This window comes from Sebastes fasciatus, chromosome 4, assembly GCF_043250625.1.
Source record: "Sebastes fasciatus isolate fSebFas1 chromosome 4, fSebFas1.pri, whole genome shotgun sequence".
Classification (NCBI taxonomy): Eukaryota; Metazoa; Chordata; class Actinopteri; order Perciformes; family Sebastidae; genus Sebastes; species Sebastes fasciatus.
Genome location: NC_133798.1, coordinates 26,632,080 through 26,652,354, shown reverse-complemented (window position 1 = coordinate 26,652,354; position 20,275 = coordinate 26,632,080). Strand labels below are relative to the sequence as shown.

At 43.2% G+C, this 20,275-nt stretch overlaps 2 protein-coding genes and 1 non-coding gene across 11 annotated transcripts in view; 2 read left to right on the top strand and 1 right to left on the bottom strand.

Annotated features, from left to right (window-relative positions):
* The first annotated feature begins 1,770 nt into the window (after window positions 1-1,770).
* Window positions 1,771-5,200, top strand: tmem253 (transmembrane protein 253). The gene is made up of 7 exons (XM_074633232.1): window positions 1,771-1,937; window positions 2,045-2,206; window positions 2,302-2,412; window positions 2,500-2,556; window positions 3,410-3,520; window positions 3,676-3,822; window positions 4,464-5,200. The coding sequence occupies exons 2-7, from the start codon at window positions 2,045-2,047 to the stop codon at window positions 4,515-4,517; spliced, it is 642 nt and encodes a 213-aa protein (XP_074489333.1). The 5' UTR covers window positions 1,771-1,937; the 3' UTR covers window positions 4,518-5,200.
* Window positions 5,201-7,466: 2,266 nt separating this feature from the next.
* The window catches only part of frmd4a (FERM domain containing 4A), a 127,958-nt gene continuing 115,149 nt past the window's right edge, over window positions 7,467-20,275 (bottom strand). For 8 of the 9 annotated variants that reach the window (XM_074633228.1, XM_074633229.1, XM_074633227.1 and 5 more), the window contains 10 exons: window positions 18,044-18,177; window positions 17,827-17,949; window positions 16,457-16,688; window positions 16,244-16,300; window positions 15,875-16,112; window positions 15,496-15,648; window positions 14,787-15,119; window positions 14,094-14,677; window positions 12,510-12,612; window positions 7,467-10,905 (listed from right to left, as the gene is read on the bottom strand). In XM_074633228.1, the coding sequence (XP_074489329.1) occupies window positions 10,803-10,905; window positions 12,510-12,612; window positions 14,094-14,677; window positions 14,787-15,119; window positions 15,496-15,648; window positions 15,875-16,112; window positions 16,244-16,300; window positions 16,457-16,688; window positions 17,827-17,949; window positions 18,044-18,177 (2,060 nt within the window). In that variant the 3' untranslated portion in view covers window positions 7,467-10,802. Of the gene's footprint in view, window positions 10,906-11,989; window positions 12,062-12,509; window positions 12,613-14,093; window positions 14,678-14,786; window positions 15,120-15,495; window positions 15,649-15,874; window positions 16,113-16,243; window positions 16,301-16,456; window positions 16,689-17,826; window positions 17,950-18,043; window positions 18,178-20,275 lie in introns of all 9 variants that reach the window. The other variant, XM_074633224.1, reaches the window with a different exon arrangement.
* trnam-cau (transfer RNA methionine (anticodon CAU)) lies at window positions 12,881-12,953 on the top strand. Its single transcript has one exon. It is a non-coding gene; the product is annotated as a tRNA-Met (tRNA).

Genomic DNA, 20,275 nt, shown 5'->3' with positions numbered 1-20,275 from the left:
ATCAATACTTGGATAACTGTATTACTCTACTAGTTGCTAGTTGATGTTACCAGATTTTACCTGCTTGAGTCTCCTAGTGAAGAAGGATTGGGGAGATATTGCTGAGCAGCTCAGCGTTACTTACAACCACTGGCCAGTGAGTGGCACAATGCACTAGACTAGGGTCCACTGTAGTAGCTGATGCCAAAAAGGACACCTGTAACAGACACCTGAATGGGCTCATGTGCAACTACGCAAGTAAACAGCTTTTCAATCCACTGAAGTGACTTTAAGCGTTAACTCACTGACAAACTTACTGAACATCAATCCACACGATTGTCTCCTTGATGTCATATTATTGTTACACTTCTTTTATGCCAGAACCTGATTGCACAAACACAAGCAAACATTGTTTACTCTGATGATAATGAGCAACAGCTTCGGTCACTGAGATAAAAGCTGCTTTGCATTAATGTAAAAGTAGAGAATATTTGAAGCGATGGAGTCGGGTATTGTGTGTACAGCAGGCTGCTTACTGCGTTGGCAGGCCTGCGGTGGAGCTCATAGTTACAGGGCACTTACATCAGACTCCACGTCAGCAGTAGTATCTCAAAGTTAACCTTAGAATGATGCAGTGATGCCATTATTTTTGTAAATAAATCTCTCAAATAAAACATTTTGGAGGACTTTCCAAAGAGCCCAGATTTTTGTGTATTAACTTTTTGATCCTGTTTTCTTTTGTTTTGACATACTTAACCATATTATGTTTACCCTCATAACATCTTATCGTGTGTTTTTAACATTATTCTGTGGTCCTTTGCTCTTATTTGTTGTATTTTCTGGCTGTATCCGAAGCCGCATACTATACTAGTATACCAAAAATACCCGGATGTCGTACTGATTCAAAAAAATCTCCAGCATGCATCGGACCAGTCTACCTTGCCTGATGTATCCCCCAATGCAAAGCGCTGGAACGGTCACTTTCGGTCATTTTTGTAATGTAAAGTAGCGGAGGTTTGCTATTGTCCGTGCTCTTTACTTCCGCTTTCCAAAACCGGAAACCCGCGAAACCCGGCCTAGCGTACTACAAAATAAATTGATTTACGTTCCATACTACATACTACTACTAATACTGACGAACGCAGTATGCAGTACATACTGCATACTGCGTTCGTCAGTAGTATGTAGTAGGCGGTTTCGGATACTGATTATACTTTTTTATTGTTAAAAAGAGAGCCTACAAAGTTTGCTTCGCATTTATTTGTAAACTTGGGGTATGTGGTTTGTGTATTATATAAACTAGTATGTGACGAAAGGAGGTTAGACACACTTCAACCATTTGACAAGGAACAGTAGGCCTGTCTGGTGCTCACAGACAGAATAAGGTAATCTAGTAACAGGAGAGACTTCAGAGATCAGGTCCAAAGCACACTGGAGCACACGGATTTAAGGCTATTAACTTTATTAAAGACTAACGTTTCGATGCCAACTGCGTCTTCATCAGAATCAAAGCCTTTGACTCATTAGAGTCAACTAGTGTGTATTTTGGTTCTTGTCCTGTGTGAATGTGAGGCTGCAGGATGTAATGAGTGTTTTTATCTATGAGAGTGGATAATGGAGTTAGCACACAAAGTGTAATCTCAACCTGTCTCTAAAATGAAACCAGTCCTCTGATGTCACAGTCACATTTGCCTACACGCTGATAAGCTCTTTAATCGTGACCAATGATCTCCCCGTATCACTTCCCCCAAGAGTGGACTTCAACCGTTTATTATCATCCAACTCAAGTGAACTTTGACCCCCCGGGATCTGCTGCACTATACACTGAGGAATAAACAGCAGCAGCAGCAGTGAGAAAACAATCTGTTTAAATGTTTCTTATTTCAGCTACATGACATTTTCTGTGGATATGAGGGCCTGTGGATAAATTAGTGAAAGCTTTACAACATTTGGGGAAGGTAAGCGGCCACATAGACTGAAATCAAGTGTGAAATCTGAGTGTGTGTGATTCTTTCTCAACATCCATTTCGTTTTCTTAGAAATTAACTTTTTTCTACCGCAACAGATGACGCAGAACATGTTCCAGGAGGGGTTACACCAGGTGTTTTTGAAGGAGACACCCCCAACCCCCCCACTGACCCAGGTTACCAATAACGGGGAGCTAGTCAACGGCAGGATTCACCGTTGGTTTGGGACTGTGGTTAATACCAGACTTTTAGTCACTGGGGTGAGATGCTACTTTCTGATTGGTTAATGTACATTTTTTTTTTTTAAAAGCGTGTTAAGATATTGAACTGCTTCATACCTGTGTTTCCCCATCAGGTGGTGCAGATCTTCAGTGCATTAGCTTGCATACTGGCCACAGTCACCCATGCATGTGTGAGCTACAACTGCTCTGTCTCCATGACAACACCAGTGTGGTCGAGCCTGTTTGTGAGTCCACATCTGCTTCAGTTGATTTAGACTTTAAACAGAAAGAGAGAGTCATATACTGGGTGCTAACTGTTTGTGTTGTTACAGTATGTGGCTGCAGGGTGTCTGGCCATGGAGGTTCAGAGGAAAGCTAATAAACTAAAGGTAGGCTGATCATTTCTAATGGGACTTTTTTGTTTTGCTTACGTCCTCACCTTCCTCCCTTAAAGCAGCAGTGGGTAGAAATGGAGCCAATATTATTTTTATGAAACAGTCACTATATCCTGACAGTAGTGCATGAGACAGGTAATCTGAAAAAATATTCCTGTGCCTCTGTGTCCTCCGGTGCTCCTAACGGCATCTGCAAGATTTCACAGACCGGAGGAAAACAACCAATCAGAGCCGAGCTGGAGCCTGCCTTCTCTGAGCAGCTGTCAATCACTCACAAACTCTGATCAAACGGTCAAACTAGGCAGCGCTGATCAAATATGAATCAATATTCTGTTACTGTAATGCCTATTTCTCTCCTCAAATGTTTTCAGAAACATCTTGTAGTGTACTGTTTAGCTGTAAAATGAGAAAGTTTGTGACCCGCTAGCCATGTTGAGATTTGTTGAGGAAATACCAAGCACCGCCCACCAGCCTGAGCAAGCTTTCTCATTTCACAGCTAAACAGTACACTACAAGATGTTTCTGCAAACATCTGAGGCGAGAAATAGGCATTACAGCAACAGAATATTGATTCATATTTGATCAGCGCTGCGTAGTTTGACCATTTGATCGGGGTTTACGAGTGATTGACAGCTGCCTCTGTTGATGAACAGCCAATAGGAACGCTCTCTCACTGAAATGACCTGTGATTGGCCAAAGTGTCCCGTCACAGGCAAAAAATTTTTTTAAAAACAGAGTCAAGAGGAGATGCAGAAGTCTAGTTTTCTCTCAGAGCACCTGAATTATAATATGCTGAAAGGTTATTATGGAATTTTTGCAGGTTTAATTTTGTATTAATCGTGAACAGATCATCGCTCTGATGGGTCTGAACCTCTTTAGTCTGCTGTTTGGCTTCTCTGCTCTCCTGGCCAACAGCCTCAGGTCCACACAGCCTGTGGCACTCAACACAAACCAACAGGTAAGTCATTTATGACAAGGAGACTGTATAAACATCATTCTATACCTACACATTTCTAACCATTATGAAAAGCTTCACTTTCTACTTTTATATGCTGAATGTGTAGAAATTACTTCTTTCTGTCCTCCCTATACTCTCTATTCTCCTCACTACAGCGAGTTGGTTCATACGTTGCGAAGGGGAGCTCCATAGCGTTTACTGTGCAGTGTTTCCTGGCATCAGTCTACATACTTTTCCTGTCGTTGAGAGGCATACGTCGCTACAGTCCTCCCAGTAATCAGGCCTACAGCCGCGTCACACAGGTAAATATACTAGGATGACCTTTGACCTGGGCGCTTTGATCATTTCAGTGGTGGAAAGCAACTAAATACATTTAGTCAAGTACAATTTTGAGGCACTTTACTTTCCATTTTCTGCAACCTTCTACTCCACTATATTTTGGAAGCAAATAATGTACTTCATTATATTTATTTGGCAGCTTCAGTTACTAGTTACTTTGCAGATTTAGATTATTAATACAAAATACAGCAGTATGTAAAGTGATTAAAATGAGCTCCACATTTAGCAGCTGCAACATTAAAGTGATCAATATACATAATCCAGTAATATGTGATTCTGAAATGAACTTTAAGTACATTTTGATGCTAATACTCTTGTACTTTTACTTAAGTTTGAATGCAAGGCTTTTACTTGTATTTCTACATTGTGGTATTTCTACTTTTACATAAGTAAAAGATCTGAATACTTCTTCCACCACTGGTCTTTTCCAGTTCGATGGAATACTTTTATTCAGCTGATTTGCTGTGATGATGACAGATGATGAAATGTTTTGTGGGAAGTTGTTCTCTAAGTACATTTCCAATGAAATAATAATCAGAGATACCAAATTTAAAAAGCATAGTATCCAGATTTTCATACATTTTGTTTGCTCTTTTGTGTGCAGGAACCAGATGAAATCAACGGGCCTCTACTGGAACAAGTGGAATACAATCTGTGAAGCTCAAAGACCTAAAAAAGACACACTCCTGCCTGCACGGTGTTTTTTTGTAAACTCAGTTACTGTTGTTGATCGGGGTCTGTATGGGTGTTATGATCAGTTCAGAGGAAATTGTTTTAGATATTGTGAAATGATGACCTGACCGATGCCTTAGTATCACTTCTCCTTTGGGATTCCCCAAAACTGGAATTTCCCAAACAAAGTGCAACAGCAAAGTTTAAACCTACAAAACATAAACAGCATGTTAAGCAACTAATGGTGGATGTATACAACACACAGCAATGAGTCATTAAATGAACTCATATGCTTGTTTTCACAGCTGAGAAATCTCATTATCTTACATTGTTGAAACTGATTATAGTTTTCAACACTGGAGGGCAGCATTGCCAGTGATTTGTCACATTGCACAGTCTGATCCACAAATCAACTCCCTCTGTTCAGTGTAAGAATAGATGATGAAATTGTTTCACATCAGTTGCCAAACATAGAAATTTGAATCTGTCTGCTGACTACACATCAGATACTAGAGGTGCCGGTCTGGGAAATGATATTATTATATTGAAGTGAAGATGACCGCACATTAATCTGCAATGATTCAACTACCAACGTTTCAACCACACAATGAAACTCACTGTTTTAATCTGATGATCATTAAGTGTAAATAAATGGTCTGTTTTAGTAAAGCTTGCACTGATCTCTTCAATCCTCCGACTGATCTTAATTCACACATTCACTTTTACCTTTACCCTAGACCTAATTCTAACCTTAACCCTAAAGTCCCAGCCCCAAAACTGTCCCTTTTAAAGTACCAGTGTGTAACAATTAGGGGGTAAGTATGTTTTTCTTTAGTGTATAATCACCTGAAAATAAGAATCGTTGTGTTTTTGTTACCTTAGAATGAGCCGTTTATATCTACAGATGGAGCGGATCCTCTTCACGGACCCTGCTGCCATGTCTCTACAGTAGCCCAGAACGGACAAACCACTGTGTTGACTTTTCCTGCTTGTGCCGGAGTCAATAACGTTACTCGTTCCCGAGTTAACCCCCGTCACTCCACTCAGCCGTCAGGAAACAAGACACGGGAAACCTCTGTTGGTCTTGAGGAGCTGCAGCATTTATTTCTGCTACAACTTCCACTGAACATTCACGTGATATTCTCAAAGCTAAACTAACTCTGTCTTCTGCTCCACTAGCTCACTTGTTCACTCACACACATTCGCCGCCGACGCTCTCTCTCTTTTGCTTCACCACTCACTTCCTACGTACACACACACACACACTCTGCTCTGCGACTCTTCAAATGAACAACTCTAGATAGCGTGCATTTTCGCTTCGGCCACCGTAGTTCTTCCACACGCTTGGCACACGGGAGAGGTTGCAATCTGCAACTTCACCGCTAGATGCTGCTAAATCCTACACACTGGTCCTTTAAAGGACTTCACAAAATGTCATAATGTCAAAATGTCCTAATTTTTATGGTCTAAGGCTCACACTGGTCCTTGCAAAGATATATGTCCAAGAGTACAGACACAGTGAAGGGTGTGGCGCGTTTGAGTATTTAAATGATGGAGGATTTCATTAAGAATATAAAGCAAGGTCATACACTACTCATATAACAAGCACACACACACAGTAAGAGTTGTAAGAGTGAAAAGAAAAAATCTCAGAGGAGCTAGTTTCTCACGGCATGTCTGGCTAACAGCTTCCAGCTGTTGCCTGGTTGGGAGAGCTGCTATGGGAACACGCCGAGTACAAAGAGAAACATGGGATTCATTAGTGAACGGACACAGAAGGAGAATAAAAGAAAGCAGGATGACGAGGTTGGGTGTCCTCACCGACAGATTCTTCTCATAGAAACCACTTTTCTGTGGTCAAGTATCAAAACTACCGTTTGTAGCTGGTGTTTTATGATATGAGCGTTTTCAAACAATCCATTTGTTCAGATGTCTGCGTCTCCTGCCAGTATTCGCTTGAATGGTTCCATGTTGCGTTTACACAAAGACAGACTGTTCAGATTCATTGAACTGCGTTACACAGTGGAGCAGCAATGAGATGTTATTCATTACAGATTATTGTTTTTCTCACCAATTCTTCAGATTTTTTATGATTTCAGATCCAGAAATACCATCGTTCCACGTGGAGGGGTTGTCGTTTTTGTGTATTTGCATGTATGTATATATGTGCTGTATGCATCTCCTAGGTTTTTAGTGACTTGCTGCCACATTTCAACAGTATAGAAAACCAGCTCACACAATGCCGTGTTGGTACCTTGAGATTTTGGCCTGTAAATCAAAAGCGTTGAAACGTGTGAAATAAAGCCTGTCCAGATGCATTTGTGCAGCTGTTCAACCTCGTGGTCGGGTGATGAGTAATATCTTTTATCTGTGGAATGTATCTTCCTTCTGACTCCACAGGAAATCCTTCTTCTCCCAGAGGGAAGTGACTGAGAGCCCGGATGTGATGACAAGAGAGTGAGTGTGTCCGGAGGAGAGGAAGTGGTGACTACATGAGGGGATCCCCTTTGATAAGTCTCACTGACGCTTCCAGCAGAACGGCCTGGAAGGAGTTGATCTGAGCCACCTGGGAGCGAGAGAATAACTAAACAAAGCAAAAGTAAGCATGGCTCACATACCCCCCCGCTCAATGCTTGACCCCTACGAAAGTAGGGCCAAAGGTTTTGAGCTTTTGGAACTAATGGAATTAATGAGCATTAACTAATTTACTAACGGGCACCCTGGACTTCTAACCCCCAAAAGGCACAACTACACCACACTGTCAACCGAATGTGAAGTTCCTAAAGTAAATAGTTTGAGTTCTGCTCCGGAAACGAAAGTGTGACACGCGAACGGAAGGACACGCAGAGCGCTTTATACCCCCCGACTATGTTGTCGCGGGGGTTTAAAAATAAATACAAAAGACAGCAAAAAATAACCAGACAAAGGCATAATCTTGAGAACATTCATCAATAATTTATTTTTCTTACTCTCAAGAACCACCACTGCTCATCTTGAAAATTCATCATCAATTTCCAACAACACAGTTTTGAAAAATGTAAAGTTACTATACAAATTTTTAATAGAAAAAAGAATAAATTAACTGTGGAATTCAGTTATTTTTTTGTTTTTTTTGTTGATCAATTCCACATTTTTTCTACAACACCTTTTAATGTATTGTTACAGTTGAACAGAACTGATAAAATCAAGTTACATGCTCTATTGTCTGGTAGGGGAAGTGTTCTACTATTAAACTGTCTGTTAAAATAAGCTTCATTTTGCACATCTGGTAATTGAATCTATTGATAACAATGAAGATGTCTAGATCCTACGTGACTAAAGCAGTAACTGGTCATTTTGTAGCACCTGAAAGGGTTGTTACAATGTCAGAACTAAAAACAAAAACAAAAACAATACTGGTTCATATAAAATGGAACATTGTTAAAACAATGAATGTGAATGTTAAAAACCCCACAAAAACCTTACAGTGCCCCTCCGTACATACAGGAAAAGACCGATAAAAGAGTTAGTTCATTTCTCTTGAGGAGTATTACAAAAACATTTCTATGGAGCACAGAAAATATGGTGTGTTTTGGAGCTACAGAGGGAAAGGGGACGTCACACTTCTTCACATCGGAGGTCAGAGATTACCACAAGGTCAAAGATGGGCGAGGAAACACTATGGAGCAAGACGTGCTGACGTTAAGCGTAGAGAAGTCGGATGCTCTTTGGGGGGGTCTTTATTTGTCAGTGGATCTGCAGGGCATGCGTGGGATTGTGTCTTTAGCACGCAGACAGTGGGCGAAGACTCTTGAGTGAGCAAAAGCAGGGTCTAACTTGCACTCTAATAGGTGATTACACTAGAGTAACTCATTCTTATGAGATGGGAGTGCTGGTTCCAAATCCTGATCAGCTGTGAACAGGCACGGGTGGAGAACTCTTGGAGAACCAACCATGCAGGGAGCGGGCTAAACCTTCTTATTTAAATAGTCTAGAAAGTGGCAGATTACAACAGTGCATAATGGAAACACGACACTATGAGGGACAGGGTAAGACATTCCTCCCATGCCACACACCACATGTTACACCATTTATCCAGAAATAATGGTGCCGTAAGACTGACGAAAAACATGTCCACTCCTCTAGAATCTGTCATAATCTTTGTAAAATGAACGGAGATTTTGTGCAACAATGAAATTCGTAACATAAATTCTGTTTAGGGGGAAGATGAGAGGGTTTAGATACAGCGAAAACATGCAGAGCTCTACTTCCTTCTTACAAAACCAGGTGTGCTTTTCTAACTCTGTTCTGAATATCTGATTGATCGGGATTGTTTGTTTCAGTTCTGGCTATGGCTTCTCTTCTGCCCTGACAGCGGGGTAGTAATTAGTGTCGACCTGAAACTCATCGATGTCCGTGTACTAATAAAAAGAGCTCTATCGTGTATTGTACGTGGTTCTAGCGTTTCTACTTACCGTCTTATGCACTTTGATACAGCTCATGATTAAAATATTTAGAGTGGAAAATGAGAACACACTAATTGTAGGTCCAGCCCTCACAGACACTGTTCAATGTTGTGCTTTTCAAAGTACATTTCCGAGTATACTTGATGCCAAATCATAGAGAAGTCTGCTGCCTGCTTTATACAATGGCTATAGCCTGAGGGGGACTTACTGTTTGTGGCTGTTCCAGTGCTGAATTACAGTACAAATGTAAAAGCACCAACCATTTTTTTGGCACTCATGCGCGCCCATAATATGAGGTGTTGTGACTGCCAGTGTGTGTGTGTGTGTGTGTGTGTGTGTGTGTGTGTCCTAGCCGAGTTCAGACTGTCTGTGTTCAGTCAAGATGCTCCTGTCATGCTGAAGAGAGACGGACAGAAAGATGAGAAAGCACAGTGCTACAGTAGGGGGACTGACAGATAACTCCGCTATAGAGCCCAAGACAGAAAAAGATGATTCACTACAGAGATTTTTCACTGAACAGCCTCAATATCAAACACAAGTAACGCCAACAGATGTCAACAGCCAGAAATCTTTCAAAATAAAACATTTGAAAAGGTGGAATCAGATTGTTTTTCTATATCAAAACTACATCCAAAATCAAATGTTGCACGATGCGGCCGTGTTAACACCCCCACCGAAGGAGTGTAGAAGTACTGATCACAATGTGGCCAAACATGTGGACAGAGAAATCTTGAAAAGACATTAACTAAACATGAATGATGAAGTCACTGAAATAAGCATAGATTAATGCCAAACCCAATAACCACAAATTCTCCCTACGATGCACTAATGATGTTTTTACTCCGAGCATCAGAGAACACGGCAAAGTGCCTGCTTCAATTCACTCTGTAGATTCAAACCAGTTCATATGCTTCTTGTACAATGTTTGTTATTGCTATAGTCCTCATCAATATCCCAGATAGAGTCCCATAAGCCATCCTGATATTGTCACTGTGAATTCACTCTCATACAGTTGCATGGCACCAGCCCAGGGACCCCTGGTGTGACCAGTTAATCCAGTAAATTGTCTTTGGTTGTGGGTTAAACTGAGAGGAGTTGTCATCTAAATGTTTGTTAATCTGGATTTTTAGTTTTTTGAAAAGTCTGTGTCATCTTCTCTTCTTATAAATATGCGGGGACAAATAAACAAAAAAAGGACAAACAACATTGATGGGAATAATGAAATCCAACACAGTTCACTTTGGGCCTGGAAATGGGTTTTAAACTGGTGGCTCAAATCCAGCAGGTATCCTCTGATTGGGTGGCAGTGCACTGGAGTTAGTTAATAGGTCGGGGGGGGGGGGGTCCAAAGACGAGATATGAAACAGATCCTAGATGTTGCTTCTGTTGAGCGGTTTGATATTTTTCCGTGCTCTCTCTCTCTCTTCCCATCGCTCCTTTGCCCCGTCACTAGTGTGCTGAGGGTGAGTAAAGAACGGGCTCTGTGGTGCTGCTGCAGCAGGGCAACAGTTCAACAGCTGAGGTGGCTCTTCTCAGTCTGTTTCTGTGAAATCAGCCCTCATCAGAGCCCAGCGAGTGTGTCCCTGTCCAGCTGAGCTGTGATAGAGGGAGCGTAATAATAAAGAGGATGGTGAGATGGATGGAGGGCAGGATTTAGGGAAGGAGGGAGGCTCGTGTCCAGTCCGCCAGTCCGCTGGTCCGCTCAGGGCAGGGTTTTTGTAGGGCCTTAAGGATGAGGTTGTTGGTTGTCGATGGGTAGTAGTGAGGGACAGTGGAGAGGCAGTAGGAGAGGGCAATGGGACTTTTCTGGTCCCTTTAGGAAGGTCTCAGACCAGGGTTCCAGGTTTGGCCTTATCGTGTCCGTACCACTGCACATCTGCCAGCTCTGAACACAGGGGGCTGCTGAGAAAACAGCTGTCACTGAAAGACCTGCAGAGGAAGACACACGCCAGCATGAGACTGACTTCAGACACAAGTGTTTCATCTCAAAAGATACATTTATTTAATAATAGGGATGCACCGATACGACTTTTTCAGTCCCAATACGGAAACCTGGGATTTGGGTATCTGCCGATACCGAGTACCGATCTCATACCAGTGTTTAATTAATAAACTGTATGCCTCCACTGTGTGGAAGTGACTGGGATCATTCCGTTATGTGTAAGGCAACATCAGGTTTGACTTAAACATTGCTTTCCTAACTTTGAAAAAAACTAAATGTAACAAATAAATATATACATAAAAATGTATTTAATTGTTATTTATTATTAAAATAATAAATCGTACACCAGCAACTTGGTAAAAAAATCTTCAGAATTAATAGGAATTACAATTCAAGTGTAAACTTTTTTAATGCAGCAACAAATTGGTCAAAACTTAAACAGGAATTCAAATTCCAGCATATAATGTATATAGTATATAAACATAGAAGTGAATTGAACAGATCGGCCCCATTGTCACCAATACCCGATCCAGCTGTATGAGTCAGCATCGGCCCGATACCCAACCTGCTATCGTTGCATCCCTATTTAATAACTACTATCATGGAACATGGTTTCAAGCGTTATCCTGCTCTTGAGATTGTTTGTTAATGTTTCTTTGTTACAACACATACAGCACATGGTGAAGTAGTATTTCTGTTAGTATATCCTGTAAGGAATCAGCCACAGTGTCGGTGTCAGACCACAGAGCAGAGCACATGCAGAGACCAGATACAGATGCAGCCAAAGAAGGAGTACATGACACAGATACCGCCACCGCACACCGCCAGCGCAACCGCCACCGCCGAAGAGCAAGAACTTGTCCACATTGTCAGCCCCCCACAGTCGATGATGATGTCGACTAAGTAAGAATAATAGTAAGAATAGTGCACGGACACATTTCTATAAATAAAAGTCTGATTTTGAGTAAATTCGGCACTAACGCTGTCACATTATATTTTTATTTTCTCTCTGTAATGCTGCTGCTGTGTTTCCCGAACAGTTACACTGTAGGTTTAGACCACAGACAGTACCTCTATGCATCAGAGCTGGGCTGAGGGGGAGACTGACAGACGTCCTCAGTAGGAGAGCTGTCTGCTGTGCCTCTAAACCAGGAGAGAGGACACACACACAAGGAAAGGAGGGTTAGTGCAGACAGAGAGAGACGAGGGGAAGAAATGACAAATATTAGGTAACAAGGGAAATTTCCATGACGAAAAAGACGACAGGAAAAAAAGAGTGCAAGGAAGATGCAGTGAGTGAATCAATAACACAAACAGCAGAATGAAAAGTCAAGAAGGAGTGACATAACTTGAGTATGAGAATAGACCCCGAATCACATAAAAAAATCATTCTGTAGGATTAGTTGTAACAGTGTAAAACAATATCAGCTGACGGATAAAACAGACAGTCAAAGCTTGTGAGGATGTTAGAGTGAAGTTTGGATAAAGATGGAGAGAAAGAAGCTGATAAAGAAGCTCATATCCGGCTTCAAATATCATTACCACCTCGGTCTGCTGCTGCTGTGTGTGTGTGTGTGTGTGTGTGTCTTACCCGCTCTGCCAGTTGAGGATGTGCTGTGGGCTACAGGGGGGTGTAGGTGTGGCTGCGTGTTCGCTGGAGGGCGTCATACTCCTCTGGCTGTGAGGGGATGCAGCTACGGAGGGAAAAACTGACAGTTAGTCGTGCTAAATGAGATACAACACATGCAGCATGAGATAGAGAGACACAAATACACACACATACAGAGACACAGAGCAAACACACACGCACACAATAGATGCTACAGCGAGGTGAGCGGCAAAGGAATTTCAACTATGCCTCACATACGGTGGGTTGGGGGGGGGATGTGGCCTCAGAGCCACTGAGACCATTTGGCTCAGGGGTCATGTTACACAACGGTCACATGTTAATAGCAAAACCCAGCCTCGTTGGCGCAGTAGGCAGCGCGTCAGTCTCATAATCTGAAGGTCGTGAGTTCGAGCCTCACACGGGGCATTGTGTTTTCCTTTCTCCATTATTTGTTGTGAGTAATTTACATCTAAGAAGCACTGCGCTATTTTAGACGTGTCAAACGCAATCTTAGGCTGAATCCAAATGTCCAGATTTCACTCGCAGAGCAACCACACTACCTACTACTTATATAATTCACAGGGTCCAACTGTGCCATTTCTAAATTTAGATTACTTTATGATAGGATTATGCGTTGATTAATTTTCATCCAAGTAAGGAAAAAATGGGGCCACCTACAATATGAAAATCCTCATGTGAATGTTATGTGACCAAAGTCTGTGAGGGTTCAGTCCAAAACATCTCTCAGTAATTTAAACTTTGTATTGATTTAAAATTAAACATAAATGTTGAATCGTTGCGTTACTCAGCTATGGTTCTCAGTAATCATTCAAAGCTCAATTAATCTGACATCATAAACTTCGTTGGCGCATCCGTCTCATAATCTGAAGGTCGTGAGTTCGAGCCTCACACGGGGCCACCTACTATATGAAAATCCTCAAAGGGTTTGATGTGAATGTAATGTGACCAAAGTCTGTGAGGGTTCAGTCCACAAATCCAGAATGTCTCTCAGTAATTTTGTATTGATTTAGAATTAAACATAAATGTTGAATCGTTGCGTTACTCAGCTACGGTTCTCATTCATCATTCAAAGCTCAATTAATCTCACATCATAAACTTCGATGTCAGTCTCAATCTGAAGGTCGTGAGTTCGAGCCTCACATGGGACGATGCTTATTCAATAAATTATATTAACATTTACTAACCAAATTAAATCAAAGTCTGTTTTTTATTTTACTAAAAATTCTAAATAAATATCGAACAAGTTTGAGAGTGTGTATTGCTTAAAGCGAACACACTGATTGAATTACTCAACTAGTGTTCTCAGTTACAGGATCTGAAAACACACAAATAGATGAGCCACACCGGCCTCGTTGGCACAGTAGGCAGTTCGAGCCTCACACGGGGCATTGTGTTTTCTAAATTGGACATGTGCTGTTAGAAACTCTGAATAAACAACATGTTTGTCAACCTAAATATGGAGGAACAGTGTTTTATCTAAAACACATACTGATACTTTTACCCATATGAGACAGGTTTTAATGTGAATAAATGAGGAAGACCCACCTGGTGAGCCCTTGGCGAGTGTCCCTACTCGACTCCCTCGACCGTGTCCCAGAGTGCCTTGCTGTGACCCTGTCTCGGAGGAAGTAGACCCCGAATGCGAGTGACTCCTCTCCTTCAGGCTCCCTGAGGACCTCTGGTACCAGCACCGCAGCTCTTCAGACACCGCTGCCCTCCCCCCTCCTCCGCTGCCACCACCCTCTCGCCCCAACGACGGAGTCCGTACGATCTGAGAGCGCGACGGCGTGAGTCGGCCGCTCCCCTCTCCTCCCTCCTCTCCCCCCCAGGCCTCCTTGTACAGTCCCCCGGCCGTGTAGGAGCTGGAGGTCTTGAACTGGGCCTTGACGCTGTAGTGGCCCTCCTGATCGCTCTCCAGGCTGCGCACCACCACGGGGTTGGGGCTGCCCTCCACGTACAGCGGGTACTCCTTGATGCGGTACTGGGAGGAGGGCTGGCTCTGGCTGTGGAGGTAGACTCCGTGGTGTCCTCCTCCCATCCCACCTCCACCTGAGCCTCCACCAGAGCCGTTCTTAGCTGCCAGGTTTGGCATGGAGCCCGAGTTAGAGGAACCCAGGTGACCTGCAGACCTGGAGAGAGAACACATACATCCATCTATTGTCAATCTATTCATTTTTTTATTGCTAAAAAAGGAGTTGTGTACAGAAAGCCTCTTTCCCTGCACTCCCCCGCCCTTACCTGTGCCTTTGCCTCTGCCTCTGCCTGGCTTTGGAGGGTGAGTCCTCTCCCAGAGTGGAGTAGTTGGGGTTGCTGCCGGGGGGTCCACCAGAGGGGTAGTAATGCTCCGAGCTGCTATGGCTGGTGCAGGATGAGCAGTCGTCCAGCGGGTCAGAGCCGTTGGAGTTGCGTCCTGGGACCAGGAAGAAGTCGGGGCTGCCCAGTGTGCCCAGGGTGTGCGGGTGTGCGTCGGGGTCGGGCGCCAACAGTTTGCCCTGGGACTCAAGGCTTGAGCTGCGGTTCCTAAAGTGCTGAGCGAGACTGTGCAGACGTGTGGGACTGATGTCCACTGACCTGTGAGATGAACAAACACACAAAAAAAGTGTGAATATAAGGGAACGGAGCTACAGAATTATGTGAATGTCAATTTAATAGGGCTGTCAACTGATTCAAATATTTAATTGCAAATTAATCGCACATTTTTTATCTGTTCAAAATGTACCTTAAAAGAGGATTGGTCAAGTATTTAATACTCTTATCAACATGGCGTATGGACGAATATGCTTGCTTAACGCGTTATTATAATGTTAACTTTGACAGCCCTAAAATTTAATAATATAGAACAAGGTGATTTAGAAAAGCTACCAGAAAGGAGGTCCTGTAAACCCATTCCAGTTGGGGTAAAAATTGACTTTATAACCAGTAAAGAATTGAATGTACGAGGACTGACCTAGTGGAATGTACGTAGTGTGGCGTCCTGGTCCTCAGGTCCGGGGTTGAGGGCATGCTGGACTGAGAGTTCCAGTGAGGGAGGCTCCTGATGGGGCTGCTCTGTAGAGAGTTACTACCCCCTGCTTCTGCACTGCCAGAGCTTGGGAAACGCCTGTGAGTTGACAAAGACGCAAGGAAAAAAGCATAATTTATAATTAATATTATTCCATATACTCCTTTCACATGGGCAACGTCATGAATGATGTGCTCTATTGAACTTGCCGTCAACCCGTTTTGATTGGATGAGCTACATTTGAGATGACTAAACAATATATTAAATGTACTCATTAACGTTAATATACAGTACTCTAAAGCTAGTTAAATAAACTCCCTCATACCTGGAATGAGAGGAGCGTTTCTTGATTTTTTCGTAGGGCTCGTCCAGTGACGATTCACTCCACATCTTGGGTTTGATGGGGGATTTATCGTAGTCGGGGCGCGAGTAGTGCAGGTGTCGCAGGCCATCCAGGGACTGCGGCGGAGGGGGCCGGCTGTGAGAAGGCGGTCGGGGAGGGAGGCCCTTATGAGGCGATGCTACTGGAGAGAAGGTGGGAGTACCTGTAACTTGAGAATCATCTGAAATAGAGAAAACATTGGATTTACATTGGAGCAATTAATATAGTTCAATAAAATCATGAAAAAAAACCACAAGAATCAGCGCGTTATTGTTAAAATCTTTCAGAGCAATATGAAGGACGGAGACTCACCATCATCCAAGACCAGTGCGTCAGACAGTGAACTGTCTTCAGAACCAATATTGGCCTCTATAGGACAGAGAAACAAAGACTAGAGATTAGACACTATACAATTACAAAATCTGAAAAGCTGCTGTGTGTGGTGGCAACTACAGCTAATAGAAATAATAAAGAGATATGAAAACAATGTGATTTCGCCGTAGTGAATAGGAGTTTATTGGTTACCCTCTATGATAAGCGACGCCCTCTGCGTAGGCTTCTTGCCAGAGCGGACCCGGTGCTCGTTGATAGAGTTCTCAATTTCCTGGAGCTTCTTCAGTGCGTTCAGATAAGAAGTCTTCCTCTGTTTCTTCAGCTTCTTACTGCTCACGTGAGGGTCGCTGGCAAGACGCCTGGCTGCCTCTGTAATCTGGGACTGAATGGCAAACTCCCGCTCCAAACGCTCCAGCTCCTCCTCCTGGGATAAGCACACACACACACACACACACACACACACAAACATGAGTGCAAAGATACTGGATTCGCTCACAGTTTTAGCAACAGAAACCCCAAAACAACAAGGCTCAGTTTGCAGACACGTACTCAGACTGTAACTCTCCCATGCAACATATTTGGTTAGACACACACACACAAAGCCTTGCCAGAGAAAACACACTGCGGAAATCATTTATCTGTGCTGCAGCGCCGCATTTTCTCACCACTGGATATACTCTATTGAGACACTCTGTCCCCCAATAATAATACCTCTCCATCAATACATCCTCTACGCCACTGCGGAGACTTGTGGAGCAGAAACTATTAGGTGCACCAAGTAAAACAAACTCTGTCATGCTGCAAATGTATTGCATATTATGTTTACTGCACTGCAAAATGTGCATCTACTGAGCATATACTGCAATATATGGTGTATTATACTGTTGAATAATGATGATTATAGACAAAGAAATAAACTCTGGTGCACTCATATATGTGAGAACACACACTTGCCTCCAGAGAGACAGAGCGATGATGTATTCAATTGCGTCAACACCTTACTGGACTACCTCAGTTCTGAGGAATCCCTCTCTCTAACAATCCCTTCCCACTACCGACAGAGCAGCTTCTGTTTCTGTGTGTGTGAGTTTAAGGTTTAAGGTGATCTTTCTGCTTGCGAGGCAGTTTTTGTGATATTGTGTCCCTGGATTCTTTTCAAAGCATACAACCTCAGCAGGCACACACCCACATGCCTGCACACATGCAGTGCGCGCACACAATCCTACTATCACCACTTCCTGTGGCGAGAAGGCTGCCGGACTATTTTTAGAAGTTCTGCTGCTCTGGAAAATCTACCCGTGGCACAAAAAGACAAAGACGGTCCAAGACGTCTCAGACTGTGGCTTTTCAGTGTTCTCTTGATCTGCACCGTATAACTTCAAGAGCTTTTAAAGCACCAGTTGTTCATAAATGGAGCATTAACATTACAGCTGGGTTAATAGCAGATAAATACAGGTGCTTCTTGTATTTGTTTCAAACACTGATCCCGATAGATGACCTCCTGTTTTTACTGGAGAGTGTGATAACGTGGTACTGTGGAGAACGGGGAGTTGCAGCTTCACCTCTCCCGTTGGAAGAATTTTCTGCTCATCCAGTTTGAAGGCGGTACCGATCTTCCGTCGCACTGTGGGCGGCTCCTCTCCCGGATCCAGAGGGTATTCCTTCGGAAGCTTTCCTGTCAGCTCCTACGAAAGACGACACAAGAACAATTAGAAGGGAAGACCTAAAGAGTATTCTGATTTTCAAAATATTTGCCAGATGTGTGTTTTTTTCTCCTACCGCTTCTCTGATGCAGATGTTCTTAAGTTCTTCTAGCCTCTTTTTTAGCGTATCCTCTAGAGCATCCTGCCTGGCCCTCAGCGCTGCCAGCATGTCCTTCTTAGCTGTCTGGGAGCTGTCCGATTCCTGAGAGCCTGCAGAGTACAGACAACACATAACGTGAGGGCAGGAGTCTATGTGGAGAATATGTATGTGTGTGTGTGTTTGGAGTTGTGGGAACTTCTTGTGAGGCAGATTGCGGAGGGGAGGTAGAAATTGTGTATGCACCTGCTGTCCTCGCAGGATGTTTACAAGGGAAGTGAATGGAACGTTTCGATAAGGAAGTTCTAGCGGTGTGTTTGTGCGAGAGTTTCAAGGAAGGGGCAGCTTAGGACAAAGTCTGTGACGCACAATCTCCAAGGCCCTGAGATGGAGCCAGTCATGCCTTGTTGAAAAAAAAACCACATACAAAACCCCCTCACACACACATTTGGTTTCTCTCTGTTGCTTTCTCAGTGACCGTGCGGTTAAACATAGCAACAATACAAAACTAACCACTGCTGAAAGAGTTGTGGCACAAAAGAAACATTAAATGTCTCTCTATTGTTACTAGATACACTATATTTAAGTTCAATGTTTCTACACGTATAGTTTTGCCGGTACATAAACCCCAGCAGCTCAGATTCATTCAGTTGTGTGTGGTATTGATGTTGAACAGCCACGAGTGGTTTCAAATTGATCAGAGTCAGACAGAGACGCGTTGGCTGTGACGGAGAGGGGAGGTGCATGGACGTGGCATCACAGTTCCTGCGACATGTTTATGTTGCTGGGCAGAGAGTCAGCAGTGGATCATGAAATCAACACACTGACACAACACCAATAACACAAGACAGACAGATAAGATAGAGACAACCTGTATGATACAGTGGGTGGAACTAGAGAGGGACAGAGAGGAGAGAAAAGGGAGATTAGGAGACTAGGAATGGATAGCTGAAGAGATGAAAGGGGAGGGATAAGGGAAGATGAGCTGTGGAGAGATCCAAATGAGGAGAGCATGCAGGACATTTTTACTGAAAGAGAAGAGTGTTCTTCCTTCCTGGAAACGGTTAATTGAATCAGTAAAGGGTGGTACATGATGACTCCAAAGCCATGTACAGACATACATGTTTCACCCTTCTATCATGAATGATGCGGTCTAATCAGTGCATGTAATTTTATAAGGGAATAATGCAGCAGTAGCTATTCAAGTTCCAACACTTGTGTTTCTATTCATCCCAATTACTGCACTCGCTCTCCCAGCACGCAACACACTTTACAGTACATGGCTGACTGGGTTTAAAAGGGGGCATTTTCCTTTCTACTCTAAATTTAGCTCGTGTACAATTCTTCTCGTCACACTCATTACTTGTTCAACACGGATAAGCATTGTTTTTAAAGGCCGTGGCAAAGTTGTACACTGACCCGCTGGCCTTTTCATTCCCCCACCCACTAAATTTAGAGGGTGCAGGGGCCTCTGGAGTTTGAGTCTGTGTGACATGGAGGGTGGGTGTGAAAGACACTGGATGGGGGGGGGGTTTGTGTGTACAGTATGTGTGTGAGAACAGTCAGCAACAGAATCAATGGCCTCTTTCCAGAAGCAGCTGTTTCTGTCTCTCCAGTTGTCAACGGGACTCCCCCTCACCACCCCACATGCAAACACAAAGACTGATACGCACACATCTCACACAATCTCTCCCTGTTAGTCACAAGTCCCGTTTCCATTCAACTGTCAAGTGAATTTTAAGCAAATGTCGCAAAAAAAAAGAAATGTGAATAAGGCGTGTTTCCATCAACTGGCTTGGAGCGAATAAACTCTGCTACATCGTAGTTTGGTCACAAGTTGGCGCTGTAGGCTACGCATGGCTGTACTCCGCCAGTAAACAGAGTAGACGAAGTAGAGGAAGGAAGGTCTTCAAGAATTTGTTTCAGTTGGGCAAGTTTTAATTCTTCTTTTATGTCAGCTAGTATTGGCTATGCTTCATGTTGTCCTAAGACGAAGACCAGCATTCGCACGTTATGGTAATATCCGAGAAGACGCCGAACAACAGCAAAAACAGCAGATCAGTCATGTGAGTTAAATGTTCGCTACGTCAGAACTTATTTGGCAAAGGTGTTTCCATATCCCATTTAGCGCATCCCATTTTTCGACAAAGGCAAAAACCACCTCACGCGAGTAGTAAAACTTTTTTACGCAATCGAGGAAGTTTTCTTGAA